The sequence below is a fragment of the Podarcis melisellensis genome, assembly GCF_964234715.1.
Source record: "Podarcis melisellensis genome assembly, chromosome: 8".
In the NCBI taxonomy this organism is placed as follows: Eukaryota; Metazoa; Chordata; class Lepidosauria; order Squamata; family Lacertidae; genus Podarcis; species Podarcis melisellensis.
The window spans coordinates 85,034,578-85,061,607 of record NC_138540.1 but is presented as its reverse complement, the minus strand read 5'-3'; the positions used below and the strand labels follow the sequence as shown (position 1 = coordinate 85,061,607).

Below are 27,030 nucleotides of genomic sequence, written 5' to 3'. Positions count from 1 at the left end.
ATGGAACTGTTCGCTCCAATGAGCTGCAGAAATACATTTCCATATTACTCAGCCTTCTTGGTTCATCTTGTCTGGTACTGAGCTCTACAAGGTCTGAGGCAAGGATCCTTCCCTGCTGCCTGAGGCCCCTTCTTGCTTGAGACTCCTGCATAACATCTCTGTCCATGAGCTATGACTCCACCCCACTGACTTTTGACTCCTTCCCATTTTGGGGGGGGCAGCATCTCTCTCTGAGGCTAAGTCCGCTCCATACATTTAAAGCACTATGATACCACCTTAGTACCACTGGAGAGCCAGTGTGGTGTAGTGGTTAAGAGCGGTAGACTCGTAATCTGGTGAACCAGGTTCGCTTCCCCGCTCCTCCACATGCAGCTGCTGGGTGACCTTGGGCTAGTCACACTTCTTTGAAGTCCCCACTCACCTCACAGAGTGTTTGTTGTGGGAGAGGAAGGGAAAGAAAATGTTAGCCGCTTTGAGACTCCTGAAGGGGAGTGATAAAGCGGGATATCAAATCCAAACTCTTCAACTTCTCTTCTTCTTAAACAGTCATGGCTTCCAAAGTATCTTGGGAGCTGTAGATTGTTGATAGAGTTGTCCCCCTCAATAGATGTTTCTATTTTACTTACTGTATGTAGGGTTTGGTGTCAGCGTTGCTTGTGCAGGTTCTTTGCTGTTTGCTTGTGTTCCTTTGGTGGTGAGAGAGGTTGGGGTTGGCCCAGGGTGTGGTTGTTCATTTGTGGTTGGCTGTGGTGGTCTTTGTTTTCATGTGTGAGTGGGGTGGGTGGGTGTTTTGGATCATGTTAGCTGTATTGATTTGTATGCTGTTGGTGGATTTTTGTCGTTGTCTTGTTGGGCTGTGTATGTGATAAAGGAGAGCCATAACAGGGTGAAGGTGAACAGCGCTGTTCTTAAACCGAGGTACCACTGTATTCAGAAGCATTGACCATGGAGGCAGTGCATCGCTATCATGGCTACTAGCCATTGATAGTCTTACCCTCCTCCATGTATTTGCCCTACCCTCTTTTAATGCCTTCCAGGGTGGTGGCCATTCTCTCAGTCTGAAGCTCTTCCCCTTAAACACTCATGACTCCCCTCTGCTCCCACTTGCTCTGTCCTTTGCATCGTGGGCTTGCATTCTCCGGTACTCAGTGCCTTGCACCCTTGTGTCTTCCCCTGGCAGCAACATTATGAACAACAAGGTCTTCTACCAGCACCCCAATCTGATGAGGGCTCTGGGCATGCATGAGACCGTCATGGAGGTGATGGTGAATGTGCTCGGAGGAGGAGATTCGAAGGTAAGGAAGCTTGCTTTCGGCTAGCACAGGCCCACGTTTTCAAGGCTGCTCATGGCTGCACACACACCCAACCAATTGATGGAGCAGGAGGAGGTGCGGTCTTCAGTGCAGGAGAGCGAGGGGGTCCATAACTGGATCAAATGCTTTCTGCCATTCTGTGAGGAGGGAGGCATGGTGCTGACCTTTAAAGCCCTAAACGGCCTTGGCCCAGTATACCTGAAGGAGTGTCTCCACCCCCATCATTCTACCTGGACACTGAGGTCCAGCGCCAAGGGCCTTCTGATGGTTCTCTCACTGTGAGAAGCAAAGCTACAGGGAACCAGGCAGAGGGCCTTCTCGGTAGTGGCGCCCACCCTGTGGAATGCCCTCTCATCAGATGTCAAAGAGATAAACAACTACCTGACATTTAGAAGACAACTGAAGGCAGCCCTGTTCAGGGAAGTTTTTAATGTGTGACATTTTAAATGTATTTTTAGTCTTTGTTGGAAGCTGCCCAGAGTGGCTGGAGAAACCCAGCCAGATGGGCAGGGTACAAATAATATATTATTATTATTATTATTATTATTATTATTATTATTATTATTATTAACATGTGGAAAGACAGCCTCCATCATGGCAGCTGCTGTTTCCTGCTCTTGGCACCCATTTTGATTTTATAAAAGCAATGTGATTTTATATTCTAAAAAAATACTTCAACAAATAGAGTGGAAGAACTCACTGCTTCAATACTTTACCAACGCTGGAGCTTTTGAGGAACTCAGAGCTCTTATGTGATCAAATCCCACGGAAAGGAGAAGCACCAATAGCAGTTTGAAGTGATGCATCTCTCCTCCTTCAGGCCATACAGTGGGACTATGAACTGCTTCATTATTGACAGGAAGGCACCCCATTTTTTAAACAAAGCTCCCTCCAAGTGAACACACGCACACTCAGAGTGTTTATTGTCGACTTGGTGCACTGCAAGTGCGTGCAACAATCGTGCAATGCAGTCTTCGTCAAAACGTTACCCCATATTTCAGGAGAGGGGTGGGGTGGGTGAGATGGCAAAGCGGGTGTGTAGCAAAGCTGTTAAAGGAGGCCGCCTTGTCCCTTGCTGAGCAGGAGATCCGCTTCCCCAAGATGGTGACCAATTGCTGCCGTTTCCTGTGCTACTTCTGCCGCATCAGCCGCCAGAACCAGCGCTCCATGTTCGACCACCTCAGCTACCTGCTGGAGAACAGTGGCATTGGGCTGGGTGAGCAAGGGGCTTTGGAGCAGGGTTGGGGGAATGCAGTGGGGTGCTGGGGTGTGGAGGATCACAGCAGATACCAGCTGTCCAAAGATGGTGGTAATGGGCTTTTTCTGCTGTGGCTCCCCATTTGTGGAGTCTCGCCTGGCCCCTTCATTATGTATCTTTAGGTCCCCAGTAGAAATGTTTCTCTTTAACCAGGTGTTTGGCTGATGAACATAAACATTCTCACACAGGTGAAATTTGCTCCTCCATTTCCATGTGTGTCTGGTCTCAAAACTGAAGGGCAAACGATTTTTTTTGTCTGCTTCCGCTGTTCTGAGAAATCCTGATTTAATGCTAGTTAAAACAAATTGAAGAATCGTTAGATGTCTCCCCGCAAATCTATCCATGCCTCTTTAGCAGGGGAGGATTAAACCCCATTTTGAAAAATTAAACGGTTGAATTTTTTATTTTTGCCTCTAACACAGACCTACCCAAGTTGTGCCATTCCAGCTACAACTTCTGAGGGCAGTGACTCCTCTGTCCTCTTTTGCTCTGCCCCTTGGGCCATGAGTTCTGCCTCTTCTTACTGTTTGCTTTGCTCCTCTAGGCATGCGCGGATCCACACCCTTGGACGTGGCAGCTGCTTCTGTCATCGACAACAACGAGCTGGCTCTGGCCTTGCAAGAACAAGACCTGGAGAAGGTAACAGGCATGGCCAGAAAGTACCAAACAGGGGTGGGTGGTGGGTGCAGAGTGTGGCTAAGGACCAGCTTTGGGTATTACAGCATACTGGCTACAAGAAGACTGCTCCCCTTCCCCAAGTTTGCCCCTCTCCTTTCTCCCTCCTCCAAACCATGATATTGCTGCCATCCTGTCCATTTCCCTTAGCTCAGGGATCGCCAGCATCCTTGAGGTCTTCTTCTGCTGCCCACAATGGCTTTCAACCCTCTCTCCATGCGGTGGTGAGGGTGGTTACCTTTTCTCCCGTGACAATATCATAGAGCTCAAATGGCAAGAGTGGCACTCTTTACCACTTCCTCTTTCCCCTCTATGTGCTTTTCAAGGTGAATGTGAATTCATTTTACCCAGACCACTTGGGAAAGTGAAGCGTGTGTGCTCTTTCTTTCTGTCTCTCAGGGGGATAGGGGAGAGAAGAGATGAGAGGTGGTGGCACCCAAGGCAGTGGTGCAGAAATCCAAATGGGGCCTAAAAACATCGCCGGCTTCCCCCTTATCGTTTATTATTTTCATCATTTATTAAATTTCTATACTGTACTAAGGGACGTGGGTGGTGCTGTGGGTTAAACCACAGAGCCTAGGACTTGCCGATCAGAAGGTTGGTGGCTCGAATCCCCGTGACGGGGTGAGCTCCCGTTTCTTGATCCCTGCTCCTGCCAACCTAGCAGTTCGGAAGCACATCAAAGTGCAAGTAGATAAATAGGTACCGCTCTGGCAGGAAGGTAAACGGTGTTTCCGTGCGCTGCTCTGGTTCTCCAGAAGCGGCTTAGTCATGCTGGCCACATGACCTGGAAGCTGTACGCCGGCTCCTTCAGCCAATAAAGCGAGATGAGCGCCACAACCCCAGAGTCAGCCACAACTGGACCTAATGGTCAGGGGTCCCTTTACCTTTACCAATGTTCTGCTCTTCATCTGAGAATGACAGGGCGATTTGCAATAAAAAAACCCCCAAAATTGAATGCCAGAATAACAAGCAAAAACAATACCCCTCTCCAGTTTACACCTGGAAGCTGTACGCCCACTCCTTCGGCCAATAAAGTGAGATGAGCGCCGCAACCCCAGAGTCGGCCACAACTGGACCTAATGGTCAGGGGTCCCTTTACCTTTACCAATGTACTGCTCTTCATCCGAGAATGGCAGGGCGATTTGCAATAAAAAAACACCCCAAAATTGAATGCCAGAATAACAAGCAAAAACAATACCCCTCTCCAGTTTAAAAGGCCATGGATTGTTTAATTAGCCAAAGGCCTGGGAGAAGAAGCACATTTTTGCCTGGTGCCTAAAGATCTTGCAATGAAGGCACCTGGCGAGTCTCCTTGGGGAGAACATTCCACAAGTGGGGAGCCACTGCAGAAAAGGCCCGTTCTTGTGTTGCTGCCCTCTGGACCTTTTGCAGAGGAAGCACCCAAAGAAGGGCGTGAGATTATGATTGTAGGGTCCAGGTCAGTTCATATGGGGAGCAGCAGTTCCCTTAGCTGTTCCTTGCCTTTACAGCAGCAGCCTAGGCAGCCTTTTTGTCCAGTGGTGAGGGAGTCAACTCATCTGCGGTTGCTTAGCAACTGCATCCCACCTCTCTTCCTTTCCTGGGCAGCGATGCTGGAGCTAGCTATTTAAAGGTCATAAATGACGCCAGGATCAATACACATCCTGTCCACTGTCGAATGCAGTTTGCCTCTGAATGCCAGAAATAGCAGAAGTATGGAGTGTTGGTTCTGCTTATATGAGCTTCTGGTTTGCCACTGTGAGAATAGGAATAGGAAGAGGTCTCCTCTTCCGTTCTTCTTGCCTATTGATTTCATGAATGCAGACCTGTCGCTCATGTGCAGTTACTTATTGTGTGGCTTGTGAGTCTTTTCAGTTATCGTATTTTTCGCTCTATAGGGTGCACCGGACCATAGGGCGCACCTAGTTTTTGGGAGGGAAATAAAGAAAAAAATATTTATTCCCCCCCCCCCCAGCCCCAAAAAGCAAAGAAGCCAAGACAGCCAGCAGGATCCATCCCGCTGGCTGTCTTGGCTTCCTCTTTAGCCATGCACAACCTCTCCAGCCGGGAGAGGCTGCGCGCGGCTTCGTTTTTAGTTGCGGGCCTGGGGCGGAGGAAGCCCGAGCTTCCCCTGACCCCAGTCCCCAGAACAGGTCCGGGAGTGGCAGCAAGCGCTGGGGATAGCTGCCCGAAGCCTGCCAGGCTCTGAAAGCTTGCGGATAGCTGCCTGAAGGCGGGATGCACAGCGCTGCACTCCACGGGCTTTGGGCTGCAGGCTGCTATCCACAAGCCTTCGTAGCCCGACGGGCACTCCCGCCGCACTCCGAAGGCTTGCAGATCGCTTCCTGAAGCCTGCATTCGCCCCATAGGACGCACACACATTTCCCCCTCATTTTTGGAGGGGGAAAAGTGCGTCCTATAGAGCGAAAAATACGGTAGTTATGAGCATAGCCTTTTTTTCAGTCCAGGGAAAGGAGGGTGAATTATCCCAGTCATGAATCTGGTCCTTCACCATTTTGCTCCATCGGGGTGGATGCCCTGTGGAAAAAGGCATGGAAGGACTGGAGCTTTGCCATCAAGCCTTGCACTCTCCCTTGCTTCCCCAGGTGGTGACGTACCTAGCCGGGGCCGGCCTCCAGAGCTGCCCCATGCTGCTCTCCAAGGGATACCCCGACATTGGCTGGAACCCCTGTGGAGGCGAGCGTTACCTCGACTTCCTGCGCTTCACTGTCTTCGTCAACGGTGAGCTTGGCGGTGGATGGGCTCTTAACACAGGTGGTTACACAGATAATTCAGGGTCCAGAAGAGCAAGTCCACTCTTCATCACTCACTGACCCAGAGTACACAGCGGGCTGTATTATTTCGCTCGCTCTAGCGGGGGTCTGCCTTCCTTTGCCATCAATGTCTTCAAAATGGCGGGTTCCGAGAATGGAGGAGTCGCTGCTAAATTTGGATTGTGTTGGAGTTGCACTGGAGCAGCTTCTGGCAACCTGGAGTCTCCCCCAGATGTTTTAAACTGATGACAGTTGTCCTCCCAAACTTCTGGAAGGCACCAGGTTGGCAAAACCTGCACAGGACATAGGTTGCTGCAGATTTCATTAGGCGGACCCAGGGTTAATTTTGGGGGGAAGCAAGTGATTGACGAAAGAGATGAGGTGTGTATATAATGCTTAGAACACGGGTTAGCCAGTGGGCCTCATCTACCCCAACAGATGTCACAGACCAGCCTTTCTTTCCCCCTCCAATATCCCTTCCAAGACTTCATCCAGATTCTGAACTGGCACTGGGCATACCCCACATGTTTCTAAACCTTGTGCCATAACCATAAGAAATACAGTGGTACCACGGGTTACATATGCTTCAGGTTACATACGCTTCAGGTTACAGACTCCGCTAACCCAGAAAAATTACCTCGGGTTAAGAATTTTGCTTCAGGATGAGAACAGAAATCGTGCTCTGGCAGCGCAGTGGCAGCAGGAGGCCCCATTAGCTAAAGTGGTGCTTCAGGTTAAGAATGGACCTCCAGAACGAATTTAGTACTTAACCCGAGGTACCACTGTATAATCCTTACTTTGTGGAAGCAAGTCAAAGCTGAAATAACGAAGACAGTAGAGTTTCCACCAGGTGCTTCTGTGGCAAAAATATGTGGAACTAGGGGCTGATGCCTGCTTGCTTCGGTTACCAAGCCTACCTGTGCACCAACCCCTTTGCCAACCCCCCTTCCCTTACGACTCCCATCCCTTTACACCTCCCTTCCAGTTTGTCCAAACCTCCCCTCCCAGCTCTCCCCAACTCCCTCCCCTTCATCTCACCTCTCTAGGTGGCAATGCGAATTGCAACATGACGACAGCCTTACAATTTTATGTGTATATGCAGAAACCTTCCTCCCACCCCCATGCTTCCTGTCCCCGTTCATGCAACGTTCTCCCTTCTTCCCCGCAGGTGAGAGTGTGGAAGAGAACGCCAACGTGGTGGTTCGCTTGTTGATCCGGCGCCCTGAGTGTTTTGGCCCCGCCCTACGGGGTGAAGGTGGCAATGGGCTGTTGGCCGCCATTGAGGAGGCCATCCAGATCTCGCAGGATCCTGCCCGCGACGGGCCGACGGTCAAGAAAGATCGCCGCCGGGAGCTGTGCGTGAAGGGAGGGTCAAGGGCACTGTGCATGCTGACGGGGAGGGCAGGCTCATTGAGTAATTTGGGTGTGCAGGGCATAGAGTTAACAGACACATTCCAGGGACACGGACCCCATCCTTGAACCAGAGGGTATGCAGCCCAGTTCATAGGAACATAGAAGCAGGCCCTAAACTGAATCAGACCATTTTTGCATCTACCGTACTTTTCGCTCCACAAGACGCACGTTTTTCGCTCCATAAGATGCACCTATAAAGTAAGGGGAAATGTGAGTGCGTCTTATGGGGTGAATGGCGCTGCACAGAGAGGTAGAGGTGCGCAGAGCCCCTTCAGCAACGCACCTGTCCTGGCTTCTGCCTTAGCTCCTTCCAGGCAGGGGGAGCCTTCATCCCACCGCCCTGAAGAGGCTTGGCGCGGTTACCCCAGAAGCCAGAACAGCCACACAGTATCCCAGAAGCCAGATCCCTCTTCCTGTTCTGGCTTCTGGGATTCAATTTTTCCCCCTTGTTTTCCTCCCCGCAAAACTAGGTGCTTCTTATCGTCTGGTGCGTCCTATAGAGCGAAAAATACGGTAGCTCAGTACTGCCTACACTGACTGGCAGTGGCAGTTTGGCCTGGGAACATTCCTAGCCTACCTGGAGATTGAGCATGGGACCTTATGCATGCATAGTACACGCGCAGCCACTGAACTAAAGGTCTTAGCCTGGAGGTATCTATGAAGCAGCTTTATGCCTGGTCCATCTGACTCTGTGTTGTCTACACTGACTGGCAGTGCTTCTCCAGGACATTCCCAGGGATTGAAGATGCCAAGGACAGTCTGCTTGCAAACAGGTGGCGGCAGCGCCACTGAGCTGCACCCCTTTCCAATTTAACAGCTCCTGTTAAACTGGGACGGGCTGGAAAGGATGGTGAAGGCGGAGGCAAAATTGTTCTGTTTCTCCAGCAACAGCAGGAGGAGCAGAGGCTCCCTTGTTTCTCAGCGCATTGAGCAGAGGAGCAGCATGTGGCCATATTCTGCACTCTGCTGACATGGTGACCACTTGTCCGAGCTTTCTGGCTGCAACTTCATTTTCACACACACTTAGTGACAAGTATTCATTCCTTTTCCCTACTCTCACGTTTGTTTGTTTGTTTGTTTGTTTGTTTGTTTGTTTGTTTAGGGGTAGGGCTTCATTATTTTGCCCCTCCCCCCATGCTCCCCACCTTCACTGCATGGACGGCTGATGCTCCCTCTTCCCTTTCCCTACTCTCTCTTTTTCTCTCTCTACCAGATTTGGGGGAGAGGAATCCCACGAAGAGAACCGGGTGCATTTGGGCAATGCAATCATGTCCTTCTATGCCGCCCTCATCGATTTGCTGGGGCGCTGCGCCCCTGAGATGCATGTAAGCAGCTCCGCTCCACTCCCTTCACTGTCTGCAATGCTAGAGATAGCCCACTTCACCCCCCCAACCCCCCCCACAACATTTCACCTTGCACTGATCCCACCCACCCTCCAGCACAGTCCTCTGCTGGCTCTCAACCCCGCCCCCCAATCATCCTTTCTTCCAAAGTGGGCATTGGATCAGGTCCCTAACCAACTGGCTCCTCCTCACGCCTTGCCTCCTTCTATCCAAACAGCTCATCCAGGCCGGAAAAGGCGAAGCCCTCAGAATCAGGGCTATCTTGCGCTCCTTGGTGCCCCTGGAGGATCTGGTCGGGGTCATCAGTCTACCTCTGCAGATCCCATCGTTTGGCAAAGGTAGGGTGGCCGGGCGGGACCTTTCCTGGTCCCGAGAATCTTCCGGGCCCTTCCGGAACCTTCCATGTGCACTTGCTGCTCCTTCCTCTGTCTGCCTTGCTTTCCCCACCCCAACCGGCTTCCGGAAGCCCGGCTTGCTCTCCTCCACCCGCTAATGGTCTTCTCTTGCCCATGCGTAGACGGCAGCGTTGTCGAGCCCAAGATGTCCGCAAGCTTTGTGCCTGACCACAAGGCACCCATGGTGTTGTTCCTGGACCGGGTCTACGGCATCGACAACCAGGACTTCCTTCTCAGCGTGCTGGAGGTGGGCTTCTTGCCTGACATGAGAGCCGCCGCCTCATTGGACACGGTGAGTGCTGGGGTAGGATGGGATGAATACTATTGGCTGGGAATCACATGAGGGGGAGACTGATGCTCGGGGGCTTCCCATTGGGGCATCTGACTGGGCACTATGAAATCCAGATGCTGGACTTTGTTTGTGTTATGTACTGAAGTTCTCACCCTTGGCCAGCAGGGGGATACTGTAGATAGGTATGCAAATAAGAGATCGAAAGTGACATTCAGTGATTGGATAGTTACTGAAAGTGGTTACAGTTGCGTTGTACTGGAGCTCTATATAAGCAGGCTGACTGAACCCTTCAGTTCAGTTCTGTTCTGGCCTGTGAATAAACGAGAGGTTTGAAGAATCACTGTGTCGTCTGATATGTTCACCCACAACTTAGCAGTTTGTTTGTTTGTTTGTTTGTTTGAGTGATTATAAATTAATATACCACTTGATTGTCCAAAAGCAACAACCTCAAGGAAGTCCCAGTGAAAGAACAATGGCAAGGAAAATGTATGAGTTATGCAGAATTGGCAAAGTTGACACATAAATTTCGTGAGAAGGATAATCATGACTTCAAGGGAAGATTGGGAACTTTTTACAAATTACTTAAAAAAATTTAAAATCCACCACAGATGAAAACAAATTTAGTACAATTTTTCCGGGAATTGACTTCCCACACTCCGTTTTCGGTGTGCCCATAATTTCCTTTTGTTTCTGCATTGCTTCCCCAATCATTTCTAATTCACATTCCATTCCCTATATCACAATCATTTCTTTGTTAATTTTAATTTATTATCCTTTAACATCAGCTGCCCACTTGTCAAATCCTGCAGTATTCTAACACTTCCGATACAGTGGTACCTCAGGTTAAGTACTTAATTCGTTCCGGAGGTCCGTACTTAACCTGAAACTGTTCTTAACCTGAGGCACCACTTTAGCTAATGGGGCCTCCTGCTGCTGCCGCGCCTCTGGAGCACAATTTCTGTTCTCATCCTGAAGCAAAGTTCTTAACCTGAAGCACTATTTCTGGGTTAGTGGAGTCTGTAACCTGAAGTGTATGTAACCTGGAGCGTATGTAACCCGAGGTACCACTATATGTTGGATGGAATTACCATATTTTTCATCCTGAAGCAAAGTTCTTAACCTGAAGCACTATTTCTGGGCAATTATATTTCATCCAGTTCGAAGAACCCTCCAGAATTAATTAGAATAGGAAAGATCTCTACAAATCAGATCTTCTTCTTTTTTCAGATGATCTTTATTGAATTTTTAGTTACATACTGTACATACACATACATTATATTTCACATTTGTTCTTGCTCCCCCGAGCTGACCTCCCTCCTTCCTTCTTCTGGCTTTTTTGTTGTCCTCTTTGACTTTTCACATTGTCTTTGTCAATTTTCCATAAGATTGCTCTTTTTCATTTTTTCCATTAAATGTCCGTAAACAAATATATCTATCTATATATACAAATTCTTGCTGTCTGTCTATATTCATTCACAAATATTGTTCAATAATAATCCATTTTTAATTCATTTTGATATTATTATCCAGTAAAATTCTTGTATTTTCCTATTATGAGATATTGTTATAATTCTACTGGTTTCCCTATTTCACATCATCTTCTCTATATATAACATAAATTTTTCCCATTCTTTTTGATATGTTTCATCCCCCTGATGTCAAATTTTTGCTGTTAATTTGGCTATTTCTGCATACTCCATAACCTTGTACTGCCATTCTTCTATTGTAGGCAATTTTTGCTGTTTCCATACCTGAGCCAGCAATAACCTCGCCGCCGTTGTTGTCTATAAGAACAGTTTCTGGTCATTCTTGTCAATGTCTTCTCCCACCATTCCCAACAGGAATGACTTGTTTTTTCAAAAACGTATACCGTATCTTTCACTCTATAAGATGCACCAAACCATAAGACGCACTTAGTTTTTGGAGAAGGAAAACAAGAAAAAAAAAATATTCTGAATCCCAGAAGCCAGAACAGCAAGAGGGATTGCTGCGCAGTGAAAGCAGCAATCCCTCTTGCTGTTCTGGCTTCTGGGATAGCTGCACAGCCTGCATTTGCTCCATAAGACGCACACACATTTCCCCTTACTTTTTAGGAGGGAAAAAGTGAGTCTTATAGAGCAAAAAATACGGGGAAAAGTGAGTCTTATAGAGCAAAAAATACGGGGAAAAGTGAGTCTTATAGAGCAAAAAATACGGTACTTAAAAATCTTCTTGATATATAACGAAATCAGATCAATATTTTCTGCACTAAGAAATGCAAACTGACAGGCCCTTCTCCTCTCCCACGCTTCTGACTTTTTCCCTTCTCCCACCTCAGGCTGCCTTCAGCACCACAGAGATGGCGCTGGCCATGAATCGCTACCTGTGCCTGGCAGTGCTGCCCCTCATCACCAAGTGTGCCCCCCTTTTCGCCGGCACCGAGCACCGGGCCATCATGGTGGACTCCATGCTGCACACCATCTACCGGCTATCACGGGGGCGCTCCCTCACCAAAGCGCAGCGTGACGTCATTGAAGAGTGCCTCATGGCACTGTGCAGGTATTGAGGAGGGGCCCTAACTTCAGGGTAGACCTTTTATGCCCTGGGTTACCGGAAGCACTGCCTTCACGTCCTTCGGGGTCCTTCTTGAATGCCCGCCCTTAAGATCAGTTAGGTAAGGTAAAGGTAAAGGGACCCCCCTGACCGTTAGGTCCAGTCACAGACGACTCTGGGGTTGCGGCGCTCATCTCGCTTTCCTGGCTGAGGGAGCCGGCGTACAGCTTCCGGGTCATGTGGCCAGCATGACTAAGCCGCTTCTGGCGAACCAGAGCAGCGCACGGAAACGCCGCTTACCTTCCCACCGGAGTGGTACCTATTTATCTACTTGCACTTTGACGTGCTTTCGAACTGCTAGGTTGGCAGGAGCAGGGACTGAGTAACAGGAGCTCACCCCGTCGCGGGGATTCTAACCGCCGACCTTTTGATCGGCAAGTCCTAGGTTCTGTGGTTTAACCCAGAGCGCTACCCGCGTCCCAAGATCAGTTAGGTAGGTGAATGCAAATGATGACGGGGACTTCTCAGGGTGGCCCCAAAACTATGGAGCACCATTCCAACAGGTGAACAACTTGCCTCTTCAACTCTGGAAGTTGGGCAGACCTTGAATTCCTTCTTCATCATGGCTGGGGTTAGACTCCCCTTCTTCGGGGAATGAGACTGGGGATTCAGATTGGGAGGAGGAATTCAGAGGAGGAAGCATTTGCACAAGAGGAGCTCACAGAGCTAGTGTAGTGTAGTGGTTAAGAGCGGTGGACTCGTAATCTGGGGAACCGGGTTCGTGTCTCTGCACCTCCACATGCAGCTGCTGGGTGACCTTGGGCCAGTCACACTTCTCTGCAGTCTCTCAGCCTCACTCACCTCACAAAGTGTTTGTTGTCGGGCAGGAAGGGAAAGGAGATTGTTAGCTGCTTTGAGACTCCTTTGGGTAGTGATAAAGTGGGATATCAAATCCAAAATCTTCTTCTTCTACCCCTCCGGCCCGTTGCATTACACCAATGCAACCTGAGTCTTCCTTGTTGCACTGGAGTAAACGACGGCTGGAGAAAGCTGTGCCCCTTTAAAAAAGAGAGAGAGAAAATTGGGGGGGGGGGGAATGAGACAGAGCTGGTGTATAAAGCTTGGTCTGAGAGTGAATGTTGTTGAAGCAACCTCTAAGCTTTGCTCTCACTCATTTTTCAAGTTACAGATAGGTAGCCGTGTTGGTCTGCCATAGTCAAAACAAAAAAAATTCCTTCCAGTAGCACCTTAAAGACCAACTAAGTTAGTTCTTGGTATGAGCTTTTGTGTGCATGCACACTTCTTCAGATACACTGTGTATCTGAAGAAGTGTGCATGCACACGAAAGCTCATACCAAGAACTAACTTAGTTGGTCTTTAAGGTGCTACTGGAAGTCATTTTTCAAGGTGAGCCCTGTATGGAGCTGTCCAGGGTACTTTTGTCCTGATTTGCCTCTGCTGAGTCAATGCTCACATCAGGACCTGTAGTGACTATTTCTCTCTCTCCTTCGCATGCTATAGTTCTGTCTCTTTGTCTCTATATATGCTCTGACTGCATCTGGATCTATATGGCCTTTGTATCTATCTGGCTAGCCACAGTCGATGTTCCTTCTGAGGAAGCTTGGTCCCTCCATACAAATACACTTAAGAGGTTGACCAGGTGTCAGAACCATCATTCCTATAAGCTGCCCTACCTCTGCTCCTTAATATTTTTGGTCCCCCAAACACGGAATTTCATTGCGGGCTATTTTTCCAGGTATATCAGGCCCTCCATGCTTCAGCACCTCCTGCGCCGGCTGGTATTTGATGTGCCCATCCTCAATGAGTTTGCAAAGATGTCTCTGAAGGTGAGCAGTGTTGGTGTTGACCTTTAAAGCCCTAAACGGCCTCAGTCCTGTATACCTGAAGGAGCGTCTCCACCCCCATCATTCTGCCCGGACGCTGAGGTCCAGCACCGAGGGCCTTCTGGTGGTTCCCTCATTGCGAGAAGCAAAGCTACAGGGAACCAGGCAGAGCGCCATCTCAGTGGTGGCACCCACCCTGTGGAACTCCCTCCCGCCAGATAAACAACTACCTGGCATTCAGAAGACATCTTAAGGCAGCCCTGTTAAGGGACGTTTTTAATGTGTGACATCTTAGTGTATTTTTGGTCTTTGTGGAAGCCGCCCAGAGTGGCTGGGGAAACCAGATAGATGGGCGGGGTACAAATAATAAATTATTATTATTATTATTATTATTATTATTATTATTATTATTATTATTATTATTATAGCAGTGCATGTGGGGGGTTGGGGATGTTGTCATATGGAACACACCAGGCTGTCTGCAGCAGCTTTTGCCAACCTGGTGCCCTCCAGGTGTTTTGGACTACAACTCCCATCAGGCCCAGCTAGCATGGCTGCGCTGGTTTGAACCAATAGGACTTGTAGTCTAAAACTTCGGAGGGCACCAGGTTGACAAAGGCTGGTTTGGAGGATGAAGAAAATTGTGTTCTTGACGGGAAGCCCCTCTCCCTGCTGACTCCTTTTCTCCACCCTGCCCAGCTCCTGACCAATCATTACGAGCGTTGCTGGAAGTACTACTGCCTTCCCACTGGCTGGGCCAACTATGGGGTCACCTCTGAGGAGGAGCTTCACCTGACCCGGAAGCTCTTCTGGGGCATTTTTGAGTCTCTGTCCCACAAGGTAAGCAGTTGTACCTTTGATCTCAAGTAGGATCCATTGGGTCAGCCTGGGAATTGGGTGATGTGTGAAGCAGTGGCGTAGCGTGGGTTGTCAGCACCCGGGGCAAGGCAAGTAATTTGCGCTCCCTAACCCGTGGATTTGCGCCCCCAACCTGTGGATTTGCGCCTCCTAACCCTAACCCCCAGATGTTGCGCCCGGTGCGGCCGGCCCCCCCTGCACCCCCCACGCTACGCCACTGTTGTGAAGTGTTTTGCAGTAAAATAAGACACGATATAAAATGCAGAAAATTACACACCACACCAAACAAAGCCATTCCTACGATGAAGGTAATGCGGGTGGCGCTGTGGTCTAAACCACTGAGCCTCTTGGGCTTGCCGATCAGAAGGCCGGCGGTTTGAATCCCCACGACGGAGTGAGCTCCCGTCGCTCTGTCCCAGCTCCTGCCAACCTAGCAGTTCGAAAGCACACCAGTGCAAGTAGATAAATAGGTACCGCTGCAGTGGGAAGGTAAACGGCATTTCCGTGTGCTCTGGTTTCTGACACAGTGTTCCGTTGCTCCAAAAGCAGTTTAGTCCTGCTGGCCACATGACCTGGAAAGCTGTCTGTGGACCAACGCCGGCTCCCTTGGCCTGAAAGCGAGATGAGCGCTGCAACCCCATAGTCGCCTTTGACTGGACTTAACCGTCCTGGCGTCCTTTACCTTTTTTACCTTACGATGATTATTCCATAAAATGACAGAGGGAGCCTGGTCCCAAGCTGTATAAGGCCTTATGTACCAATAATAACATATTTAAAGTGTCTTCCCATGCCCTACTATGTGACCAGCCTTCAGGCTGACTGGCTCAAGCATTTAGCCTTCTTGACTTGGCCTCTGACCTTTGGCTTCCAGCTGATCTGTCTCCCTCTTTCCTGGCTGCCCTTGGCTATGAGTGTCTGTCAGCAGAGGTTACTGCCAAGGGCAACTCAGCTGGGAGGGTGGGGAATGGCCAGGAATGTAGTGTTGGGATACTGCCAGGGAGACAAAGGCCATCACTGCCTCCACGTCGTCTCCGGACGTCCATCAATCTCCCGTAGATACAGTATCAGCAATTAGCGGCATGAGCTCCAGAAATAGATTGCCGCATTCCTGGGCTGATGCACACTCTATCAGCAGAATTCACACAGCGAAAGTTGCACTCAGGAGGGTATCATTTAGAATGTTTATTCAGCGTTGGTTAGAACAAAGAACCAACATGACCGCCTGCTAGCGTGTTCTGGCACAGAGAGAGAAAACGAAAGCAATAGCAAACATAAACATCCTGTGCACAGGAAATACGCAGACTCTGTGATTCACAAGCCTGCTCCCTTTTAGGGTGGAACGGAAATATCCTAACATGTAGGTCGTCTTCTTTTCTGTCTGCCACTTCACCCTACCTCTGCTTCTCTCTTTCACGGTGCCCAGAAATTTGACCCTGACCTGTACAAGCTTGCCATGCCCTGCCTGTGTGCCATTGCGGGTGCCCTCCCCCCTGACTACGTGGATGCCAGCTACTCATCTAAGACAGAGAAGAAGGCGTCTGTGGATGCTGAGGGCAATTTTGACCCCAAGCCTGTGGAGACCCTCAAGTGAGTGATGTTTAAGTAATAATAATAATAGTAATAATAATTTATTCTTTATACTCCACCCATCTGGCTGGGTATCCCCAGCCACTCTGGGCGGCTTCCAACAGAATATTAAAATACAATAATCTATTAAACATTAAAAGCTTTCCTAAATAGGGCTACCTTCAGATGTCTTCTAAAAGTCTGGTAGTTGTTTTTCTCTTTGACATCTGGTGGGAGGGCGTTCCACAGGGCGGGTGCCACCACCGAGAAGGCCCTCTGCCTGGTTCCCTATAACTTGGCTTCTTGCAACGAGGGAACCGCCAGAAGGCCCTCAGAGCTGGACCTCAGCGTCCGGGCAGAACGATGGGGGTGGAGACGCTCCTTCTCAGTACAGAAGGACGCATGTGGCGTAGTGGTTAGAATGCTGATTCAAATCCACGTTTGGCCATGAAGCTCACACTAGTCATCATCTCTCAGGCCTAACCTACCTCACAGGGCTGTTGTGAGGAGCAAAACGGGGAGGACGTGTATACCACTTGTAGCTCCTTGAAGGAAAGGCGGGAGATCTGTGGCGTAATGAAGATAAACGTAAATGTTAGCAGGCCTGCTGAGGTAATGCCAGTGCAGGGATAGACAGTGAACTTTTAGGGAAAGATTGAAAGAGGGGAAGAGGGATTTAGCCTTTCTGTCAGGAGCATGTCCTACACTTGAGTAGGATCCTGGTAGAGACACATGCCCGACTGGCATGTTCTCTCCCTCCTGGTCGATCGTTCGGGAGCTTCATAAGCTTTCTTCAGCCCAAACATCACAGCGATCGATGCCAACAGACACCAGCACACTTAGGGATCCACAGAGTCTGCGAAGTTCGCGTGACAGACCTCAGCATTTTGGCTAATCTACTTTATTTACATATAAACACAGACGGAGCACTGCAACATGGCTCCCTCTCTCTCTAGCATCCGACAGCAAAGAGAAAAAGAACAAAGGACAATAGTCCCACTTCACAGAACACAGTAACACAAACATCCTGTCTCCCTCACTTCCCACTCTATGGAGTCAAAACATATACAGTCATGTGATAGACAACAATCCCATGACTGCAATCATGGAGCAGGAATTCTAATACTTTCTGCTCCCTGCTAAAAACGCCCTCCAACTCCTTCAGTATTTCCTTCCTCCCCTGGATTTATTCCAGGCTGCAGAATCCAGCGCTGAGAGTGGGCGGGAATGATTAAACATTGCAGGGCCGGGTATGGGCACTGCTCCTGCCTGTCGCTTCTCCCTCGCATCTGATGAAAACGTTCCTTCTTGCAGCGTCATCATTCCTGAGAGGCTGGACTCTTTCATCAACAAGTATGCTGAGTATACCCATGAGAAGTGGGCCTTTGACAAGGTAAGGAGCCTCCAAGTGACCCCACACACACACACACACCTTCCAAGCTCCAGGAAGATGAGGCTCTCTGCCTCACTCTGCCTGGAAATAAATGGATATAACGCCATTTGATCTCCCACTTGCAGATTCAGAATAACTGGTCGTTTGGCGAGGTGGTCGACGAAGAGGCTAAGACGAACCCCATGCTGCGCCCTTATAAAACGTTCTCGGAAAAGGTAAATATTGCACCCTGTAAAAGCCGGGTAGAACCATTTGACTCCCGAGTCCAGTTGCAAGCTAAAGGCAAATGTCGCAGAATTCTGACGCTTGCAGACCAACTGAATCTGAAATTTAGAATTTCAGACCAAAAGAAAATGCATCTTAAAAATAGGATGTTGGCACTGTCCATCAGACTAAACCTTCTTGGGAGGGAATAGCATTTTAAAGCAGAAATAATTATTCAGGTAGCAGATGAATATTTTGTATCATTAAAATGTTAGGAATCCAGCTGATTACAAGATTAGGAATGTTATAACACTTTCAAATGAAGAGATGAAAATTGGATTTCTTGCTTGCAGATACATATTTTTATTAAAGATTTTCTTGGTTTACGAAAGTATGTGCAATGTCTTTTTTTCAAGTTACATTTTTTACAGATCAGTTTTATTTGTTGAGACGTTAGTGTTACATTAGGAAAAAAAGGGGGAAAGAGGTCGAGGGGGGAATGGTGAGTGGGGGGTGGAGATTTGACTAAAAATATTCAGTTGGTTATCAGTCACCTTGTCAAAGAGCTCTCCTCTTATGTGGCCAGATATGAGGACCATAATAGTCTTCTCAGGATGTAATGGGGCCAGTGGCGTAGCATGGGTTGTCAGCACCCGGGGCAAGGCAAGTAATTTGCGCCCCCTAACCCATGGATTTGCACCCCCTAACCCTAACCCCCAGATGTTGCGTCCGGTGCGGCCAGCCCCCCCTGCACCCCCCACGCTACGCCACTGAATGGGGCACCAAAGCGTACCGTATTTACCAAAGCGTACCGTCTAAAGCGCCATTGAATCTAACATACACCTTAATTTTCGCAAACCTAATTTGGCCAAAAAAAGGTGAGCATTAGATTTGAGTAAATGCGGTAATTCTTCGCCATAGTCCTTTCTCTCCTTCTCTGTCCAAAATTTAACATCACGGTTCCCTTTCTGTAGGATAAGGAAATTTACCGCTGGCCCATCAAGGAGTCTCTGAAGGCCATGATCGCTTGGGAGTGGACTGTTGAGAAGGCCCGGGAGGGCGAAGAGGAGAAGACCGAGAAGAAAAAGACCCGCAAGATCTCACAAACAACCCAGGTTTGTCCCGAAGTGTCTTAGGAGGAGAAAGAACATCTGGGGGTTGGAACTAAGGGGAAATACTACATGTTTCTTGCCCTAAATGCTTTTTTTAAAAAAAATGAAAAGCCCCTTGGGAGGCCACAATTTTGAGAGGGTTGTGTGGGTTCTTAAACAACCCTTTCCTATTTCCTCCTTCTGTCACGGTCCGGTTCATGGGCGATCAAAGTCCCTGCTAGGGACGTTGGGACCGGGGGCAAGATGGCGGGGTGGGAGCAGGAACGGGAGCTCAGAAGCCAGGAGTCAGGAAGCCAAGAGTCCGAGGGTCAGAGAGCCGGGAGTCAAGAAGCCAAAGGTCCGAGGGTCCGAAAGCAAGGAGTCACAAAGTCAGGGGTCCGAGGATCAAGAAGCAAGGAGTCAAGGAACCAAATGCAACAAGGCAGGGAACGTGTTGCTGTGGCAAAGAGACGAGGGGGGAAAGCTGACCTTATATCCCTTCCCGATATAATTTCTGACTTTTTCTGTGTATAGATTCACCCACACTTTGAAAAGTTGCAATTTAGGGAGGAGCTCAGACTTCCTCAACTTGTTTAGGGAAGCTTTTAATGTTTGATGTACTACAGTATTTTAATATTTTTTGGTAGCCTCCCAGAGTGGCTGGGGAAGCCCAGCCAGATGGGCGGGGTATAAATAAATTATTATTATTATTATTATTATTATTATTATTATTATTATTATTATTTCCTCGGGCCCTCCAGATGATAGATAGATAAACTTCATTCGCATCAGCCAACAGCCATAGCAACATAAAACAAGCAATATAGACAATTAAAAAGACAACAATGGGTAAAAAGGGCAATCATATGACCAAGATTATCGTTCAGATAGTGGCCCTTAATCTCACTGCACCCTGGATAAACCTAGCAACCTTTACTGCTGTCTGATCATTTTGATCTGATAAAAGAAAGAACAATGTGGCCGCAGATGGGCGGCCTGCGATGGTAAGTAAGAGTGGGGTGGTGATCTCATTCCTCAGATCTTTATAAAGGGGACAGGACAGGAGAACATGAGCCACTGTTTCCAGATTGGATGGACCAGTTGTCTAAGGCAGCTTCCAGCATTCATGCGGGAGAGGGTCATCCAGAAAATTTGACCTAGCACAAGAGAAAGGAGTCAGGGATGGTGGTGTGGGGGAGGCAATGGCGCCCAGTGAGCGGTCTTTGTTCTTATGTGTCCCCCTTAGACCTATGACCCCAGCCATGGCTACAACCCTCAGCCCATTGATCTGTCTGGAGTGACCCTTTCCAGGGAGCTGCAGGTGAGTGAGCACAAAGCGTTGGTGCTGACCTTTAAAGCCCTAAACAGCCTCAAAGGCCCAGTATATCTGAAGGAGCGTCTCCACCCCCATCGTTCTACCCAGACACTGAGGTCCAGCGCCGAGGGCCTTCTGGCGGTTCCCTCACTGCGAGAAGCCAAGCTACAGGGAACCAGGCAGAGGGCCTTCTCGGTGGTGGCACCCGCCCTGTGGAACGCCGTCCCACCAGATGTCAAAGAGAAAAACAACTACCAGACTTTTAGAAGACATCTGAAGGCAGCCCTGTTCGGGGAAGCTTTTAATGTTTAATAGGTTATTGTATTTTAGTGTTCTGTTGGAAGCCTCCCAGAGTGGCCGGGGAAACCCAGCCAGATGGGCGGGGTATTATTATTATTAAAGGTAAAGGTAAAGGTACCCCTGCCCGTACGGGCCAGTCTTGACAGACTCTAGGGTTGTGCGCTCATCTCACTCTAGAGGCTGGGAGCCGGCGCCGTCCGCAGACACTTCCGGGTCACATGGCCAGTGTGACATTGCTGCTCTGGCGAGCCTGCACCAGCGCAGCACACGGAACGCCATTTACCTTCCCGCTATAAAGCAGTACCTATTTATCTACTTGCACTTTAAGGGTGCTTTCGAACTGCTAGGTGGGCAGGAGCTGGGACCGAAAGACGGGAGCTCACCCTGCCGCGGGGATTCGAACCGCCGACCATACGATCGGCAAGTCCTAGGCACTGTGGTTTTACCCACAGTGCCACCCGCGTCCCCCAATTATTATTATTATTATTATTATTATTATTATTATTATTATTATTATTATTGAAGCAGAGTGGGAAAATTCCTCAGTCATCGTAGCTTACCCAAATATATAATTTCTGCCGCTTTTGACCACATCTTCTCCTCTCCCCATCACTGGTCTTTCTCCACAGGCCATGGCAGAGCAGCTGGCTGAGAACTACCACAACACCTGGGGGCGCAAGAAGAAGCTGGAACTGGAAGCCAAAGGTGAGCCTCTCCATCTTCTTCTTCTTTCTGCCTTTCCTTTTATCGGGGGCTGTTGTTCTCTCCCCTTTCCCCCCTCCCAGCAGGCTTCATGCCTCCTCTTTCTCTCTCTCCCCCCTCCCCAGGGGGTGGCACCCATCCCCTGCTGGTGCCTTACGATACGCTGACGGCCAAGGAGAAGGCCCGAGACCGAGAAAAGGCCCAGGAGTTGCTCAAATTCCTCCAGCTTAATGGCTATGCAGTGACAAGGTGAGCCTGGAAGGAGACGGGGTGGGGTGGGTGGTGGTGCGTGGGTGGGTGTGCGAGCTCGCGCACACACACACATGCACATGCACACTGATGACAATAAAAAAGGAATAGGTAAAGGTAAAGAGACCCCTGACCATTAGGTCCAATCGTGACCGACTCTGGGGTTGCGGCGCTCATCTCACTTTATTGGCCGAGGGAGCTGGCGTACAGCTTCCGGGTCATGTGGCCAGCAGGACTAAGCCGCTCCTGGCGAACCAGAGCAGCGCACAGAAAAGCCGTTTACCTTCCCGCCAGAGCGGTACCTATTTATCTACTTGCACTTTGACGTGCTTTCAAACTGCTAGGTTGGCAGGAGCAGGGACTGAGCAACAGGAGCTCACCCCGTCGCGGGGATTTAAACGGCCGACCTCCTGATTGGCAAATCCTAGGCTCTGCGGTTTAAGCCACAGCGCCACCCACGTCCCAAAAAAAGGAATGCTTCTGTATAAGAAAGGAAAGAGATGGGGGAACATATGTTACATGCTCCAGGGCAGGCACCCACAAACTCGGCCCTCCAGCTATTTTGGGACTACAATTCCCATCATATACAATTGGGAATACAATTCCAGTATATTCCAGTATACCAGGAATACAATTCCAGTATATCTGAAGGAGCGTCTCCACCCCCATCATTTTACCCGGACACTGAGGTCCAGCGCCGAGGGCCTTCTGGTGGTTCCTTCGCTGTGAGAAGCCAAATTACAGGGAACCAGGCAGATGGCCTTCTCGGTAGTATTGCCCGCCCTGTGGAACGCCCTCCCACCAGATGTCAAAGAGATAAAACAACTACCTGACATTTAGAAGACATCTGAAGGCAGCCCTGTTTAGGGAAGCTTTTAATGTTTGAGGCATTACTGTATTTTAATAATGTGTTGGAAGCCGCCCAGAGTGGCTGGGGCGGGATATAAATAAATTATTATTATTATTATTATTATTATTATTATTATTATTATTATTATTATTATCCCTGACCACTTGCCCTGTTAGCTAGGGATGATGGGAGTTGTAGTCCCAAAACAGCTGGAGGGCCGAGTTTGGGGATGCCTGCTCTAGAGATAACCACCCTGCCTGTGAGATTTGCTCTAGCTGCCAATCTGCTACTGGGTCAAGTTCAAGGTATTGGTGGTAACATTTAAATCCCTATACTTAGTAATGTATACTCAGTCTCACTATCTCTCCATTCTCTTTATTTCTCGCAGGGGCTTGAAGGACATGGAACTGGACACATCGTCCATTGAGAAGCGGTTTGCCTATGGGTTCCTGCAGCAGCTGCTGAAGTGGATGGACATCTCTCAGGAGTTTGTGGCCCACCTGGGTAAAGGAGCTGTGAATATGTCCCCCCACCCCCGTAGCTTCCTCCAGAACCTGTGAGGAGCTACACACTGACCCCTGTAGCACTCCAGACTTCCAGGGACCCTGTGGATGGGGAAGAAGAGAGCTTTAGAATGAGCCGTTTCAACTCACTTAGGATGGGAATGGAGACTAGTGTAGCAAAGCCAGTTGAGCCAGAACTCCAGGGTTCTGTTCTCAGTTCTGGGAAGGGGACAGCGGTTAGAGCATGTTAGTGTATAGGAGTAAGGACACCTGGATTCGCTTTGTCAAATGTGGTTGGGAAGTGAGCCGGCTTTGCGTCTGTTTTGAAGCTTTGGGCTCATCCTCACTGTGCTTTCTAGGCAAAGGTCTATGTCAAAGTGCTTCCCCTGCTTTCCCCAGGGGAAAAAACACACTCTTTAATGCTGAATTGCAACAAATGGCAAATCAGGTCTTGTACGGATTGCCATTTGCTCCGACTCAGCAGTAAAGAGCATAAAGCATTGGGACCCGCGCCTAGAAACTTGGCACAGAATGAGGTCTGGATGAGCCCTTTACTGATCGCTGGGCAAAGACCAAACCGTTTTGAATGCTTCCAACCTGTCCCTGTTTTTGGCTGGGATTCAGCACCGTACCACCGAATTTGGGCTGCACAATTAAGCTGACCTGTTGCCCTTGCGCAGCAAACTCACTCTCCCACCCCCAGAATAGGATTTTCTTTTGCACACTGGGGTAACATTGGCTTGACACAATGTCACCTAGCCTTGGTGCAAAGGTATCGGGATTAATACTCAATAAATAAATAACTCAAACCACCCTGCGAACTTTGTGCTAACCAGGCAGGACGAATGCTCAGTAAGTCAGCTTTCTGGAAGCCGGCTCCTTTTCTCAATTGTTAGGGACACGTGTGTGTATTTGTTGCATGTGAGTGTGCCTTATCCCTCCCGCTTCTCACACCTTGGTGGAACTCACTGGGATTCTTCCTGCTTCAGACGCCGTGGTAAGCAGTGGCCGGGTGGAGAAATCCCCTCATGAACAAGAGATCAAGTTCTTTGCCAAGGTAAGTTGACCTTTCTCTCTTCCTCTTTCCCTTGGGGACTGCGGAGGTTTTCCCTCCCTAAACAGAGCATCAGCTGTACTTAGCGATGTTGGTGAATTCCATCGGAACTGAAAACAGGAGCAGAATTTTTTGTGATTTGCACATTTGACATGTGGGGATGTTTAGGGAAGCAGGAGAGGATATAATATTTTATGATATCCTTCCTAGCTTGCGTCAGCAAGTTCCATAGCTTAGCAGAGTTGTTAAACAACCCCCCTTTTAAATTACACAGCGGAAGTGTTCTGGGCACATAACCCTTTGTGGGGATAAAATAAAAAAATTCTTTCCAGTCGCACCTTAGAGATCAACTAAGTTTGTTATTAGTATGAGCTTTCGTGTGCATGCACACTTCTTCAGTGCATGCACACGAAAGCTCATACTAATAACAAACTTAGTTGGTCTCTAAGGTGCTACTGGAAGGATTTTTTAAATTTTGTTTCGACTGCAGCAGACCAACATGGCTACCTACCTGTAACTAGAACCTTTGTGGGGAAGTTTAGGGAGGCAGGAGAGGGTGTATTATTTTATGATATCCTTCCTAACTTGCATCAGCAAGTTCTATAACTTAGCAGAGTTGTTAAACAACCCCCCTCTTAAATTACATAGCGGTTAGCTAGTTGCAGGCTCTTCTGAGCCTCACTATTTAGGATTTCTGGTACGATCCCTTTTTATATCCCTCCTAAAAGAATAGACACGACCAGCTGATTAAAGTTAGCATAAAACTAGTTTACTTACAATCATCCAGTTCACAATAAGATCCCTGAGGGCAAACTTAATTTACAGAACAACATATAACTATGTGAATTATCCCCTAAGGGAAATAGTCTCAAATGACTGCGACTCAGCAAAAAAAATTCCTTCCAGTAGCACCTTAAAGACCAACTAAGTTAGTTCTTGGTATGAGCTTTCGTGTGCATGCACACTTCTTCAGATACACTGAAACAGAAGTCACCAGACCCTTCTATATAGTGAGAAGGTGGGGAGGGGTATTACTCAGAAGGGTGGTGGTCTCTCCATGGTTTTAAGTTTGGTAATAAGTTGCAATTCAGCAGCTTCTCTTTCCAGTCTGTTTCTGAAATTCCTTTGTAGTAAAACAGCTACTTTGAGATCTTGTATGGAATGTCCTGGGAGATTGAAGTGTTCTCCTACTGGTTTCTCTGTCTTGTGATTTCTGATGTCAGATTTATGTCCGTAAACTTGCTTTTTCCTGTAAGACCTATTGCAGTCGTTAAGAGTCGTCAACAGGCTCATCATAGCCATCTGCCAATCACCCATTCCCACCACCCTTCTGAGTGGGGGGGGGGGAAATGGGGGGGATAAGGATATGTTTTTGGAAAATATGTTTTGTTATAACTTTGAATAATAATAATTTTAAAAAAAGAACGGACCTCCGGAATGAATTGCCGTGTTTTTCGCTCTATAAAACGCACCTAGTTTTTGGAGGAGGAAAACAAGAAAAAAAATATTCTGAATCTCAGAAGCCAGAACAGCAAGAGGGATCGCTGCGCAGTGAAAGCAGCAATCCCTCTTGCTGTTCTGGCTTCTGGGATAGCCGCACAGCCTGCATTCGCTCCATAAGACGCACACACATTTCCTCTTACTTTTTAGGAGGGAAAAAGTGAGTCTTATAGAGCAAAAAATACGGTAATTACTTAACCCGAGGTACCACTGTACATGGGGATGAATCCGACGTAATGCTAAGGAGCTGGTTTCATTAGCAGAAGGGTTTCTGCTTGCCCAATGGAACGATTCCCCTCTCTCCCTCTGCCCTCTGCTGTTCTGGAGGTAATTCCAACCACCACCACCCCAAACCAGTGGGAAGGAGAGAGGTGACTGCCTCTTTGTCCTAGCAGACGTTCTTGAGTTTAAACCCAGCCCAAAATACATCACAAACCTGCACGTCATCTTATTTAATAATTATTCTCCCCTTTCAGATCCTGCTGCCCCTCATCAACCAGTACTTCACCAATCACTGCCTCTACTTCTTGTCCACACCGGCCAAAGTCCTAGGCAGCGGGGGCCATGCCTCCAACAAGGAGAAGGAGATGATAACCAGGTGAGTACCTAAGAAACGCCAGAAAGAACTGGATGCTTGTCTGTGTGTTCAAGTGTGCACAAAAGGTTACACCAGGCTTCCTCAACCTTGGCCTTCCAGAGGTTTTTGGCCTACAACTCCCATGATCCCTAGCTAGCAGGAGCAGTGGTCAGGGATGATGGGAATTATAGTCTCAAAACATCTGGAGGGCTGAGGTTGAGGAAGCCTGGGTTACACTTTCAAGTTGGTTGTCTTAGGTGCAACCTTGAAGAAGCGCAAGGTGCAAACAACAAGTGGGGACAAACTTGTGTTTGCAAATATGCTTGTTATACAGATAGGCAGTGGTTCGCTGTGAGAAGACGTTCAAACCAAGGTTTGCTAGCCAGTAATGTGTGGAAAATGGCTCTTGTTAGAGCTGAGATGAAACTTTTGCAAATGCAAAGTTTGCCAGAATTGGACTCCTTTTTAAATTTCAAATTTTGCAGAGTTCAGCTTTGAAATATAACACTTTGGAGGGGTTTTTCTTTTTTTTGAGGAGAGAGGAAGCCTTGTGTATTAACTATAAGGCAATAATAATTTACAAATAGAATTTCTAAATTTGAATGTTGTATTTACCCATTAACCCTCTCAACAGCCTGGATCCAACGGCATCCATGACTGGGAATTTTGTTGAGGGAAAGGGAGAGGAACCATCAAGCAGAGAGGATATGAAGTCACATTTTTTTGCAAATCAAATGTCTCTGCTTGAAAACTCCTAAGCCCTTCCCTCCCAAAATTAATTTCAGGCCACATGTCTTTGTGCACATGTGTGTAATATTTTTTTATTGAGACTTGAGAACACCTGTTTTGGGGGGGATAGGTTGCGTGTGAAGCAACTCGGAGACCTCGTCTGCACTTGTCCCATGCTTAGGAAGCGGTTTTCCATTTGCTCCGTCACTTTCCTAGGGAAAACCAACTCTTTGCAATCTGCAACCAAATGGCAGTGGTTTTGTGAACAGATCCTTAGCTCTGAATTCTGCCTCTTGCATTCTTCTTCTTGCCGGGCAT

General features: G+C 48.4%; 1 protein-coding gene across 9 annotated transcripts in view; it reads left to right on the top strand.

Annotated features, from left to right (window-relative positions):
* RYR1 (ryanodine receptor 1) overlaps window positions 1-27,030 on the top strand; it is a 213,709-nt gene that overhangs the window by 106,053 nt on the left and 80,626 nt on the right. For all 9 annotated transcript variants that reach the window (XM_081921856.1, XM_081921862.1, XM_081921863.1 and 6 more), the window contains exons 40-60: window positions 1,181-1,295; window positions 2,397-2,529; window positions 3,116-3,210; window positions 5,835-5,970; window positions 7,171-7,357; window positions 8,629-8,740; window positions 8,976-9,096; window positions 9,276-9,445; window positions 11,763-11,983; window positions 13,734-13,824; window positions 14,521-14,661; window positions 16,103-16,266; window positions 17,560-17,638; window positions 17,764-17,853; window positions 18,817-18,957; window positions 20,180-20,254; window positions 21,178-21,253; window positions 21,376-21,499; window positions 22,738-22,853; window positions 23,842-23,909; window positions 25,883-26,004. In XM_081921856.1, coding sequence (XP_081777982.1) covers window positions 1,181-1,295; window positions 2,397-2,529; window positions 3,116-3,210; window positions 5,835-5,970; window positions 7,171-7,357; window positions 8,629-8,740; window positions 8,976-9,096; window positions 9,276-9,445; window positions 11,763-11,983; window positions 13,734-13,824; window positions 14,521-14,661; window positions 16,103-16,266; window positions 17,560-17,638; window positions 17,764-17,853; window positions 18,817-18,957; window positions 20,180-20,254; window positions 21,178-21,253; window positions 21,376-21,499; window positions 22,738-22,853; window positions 23,842-23,909; window positions 25,883-26,004 — 2,577 coding nt within the window. The remainder of the gene's footprint in view (window positions 1-1,180; window positions 1,296-2,396; window positions 2,530-3,115; window positions 3,211-5,834; window positions 5,971-7,170; window positions 7,358-8,628; window positions 8,741-8,975; window positions 9,097-9,275; window positions 9,446-11,762; window positions 11,984-13,733; window positions 13,825-14,520; window positions 14,662-16,102; window positions 16,267-17,559; window positions 17,639-17,763; window positions 17,854-18,816; window positions 18,958-20,179; window positions 20,255-21,177; window positions 21,254-21,375; window positions 21,500-22,737; window positions 22,854-23,841; window positions 23,910-25,882; window positions 26,005-27,030) is intronic.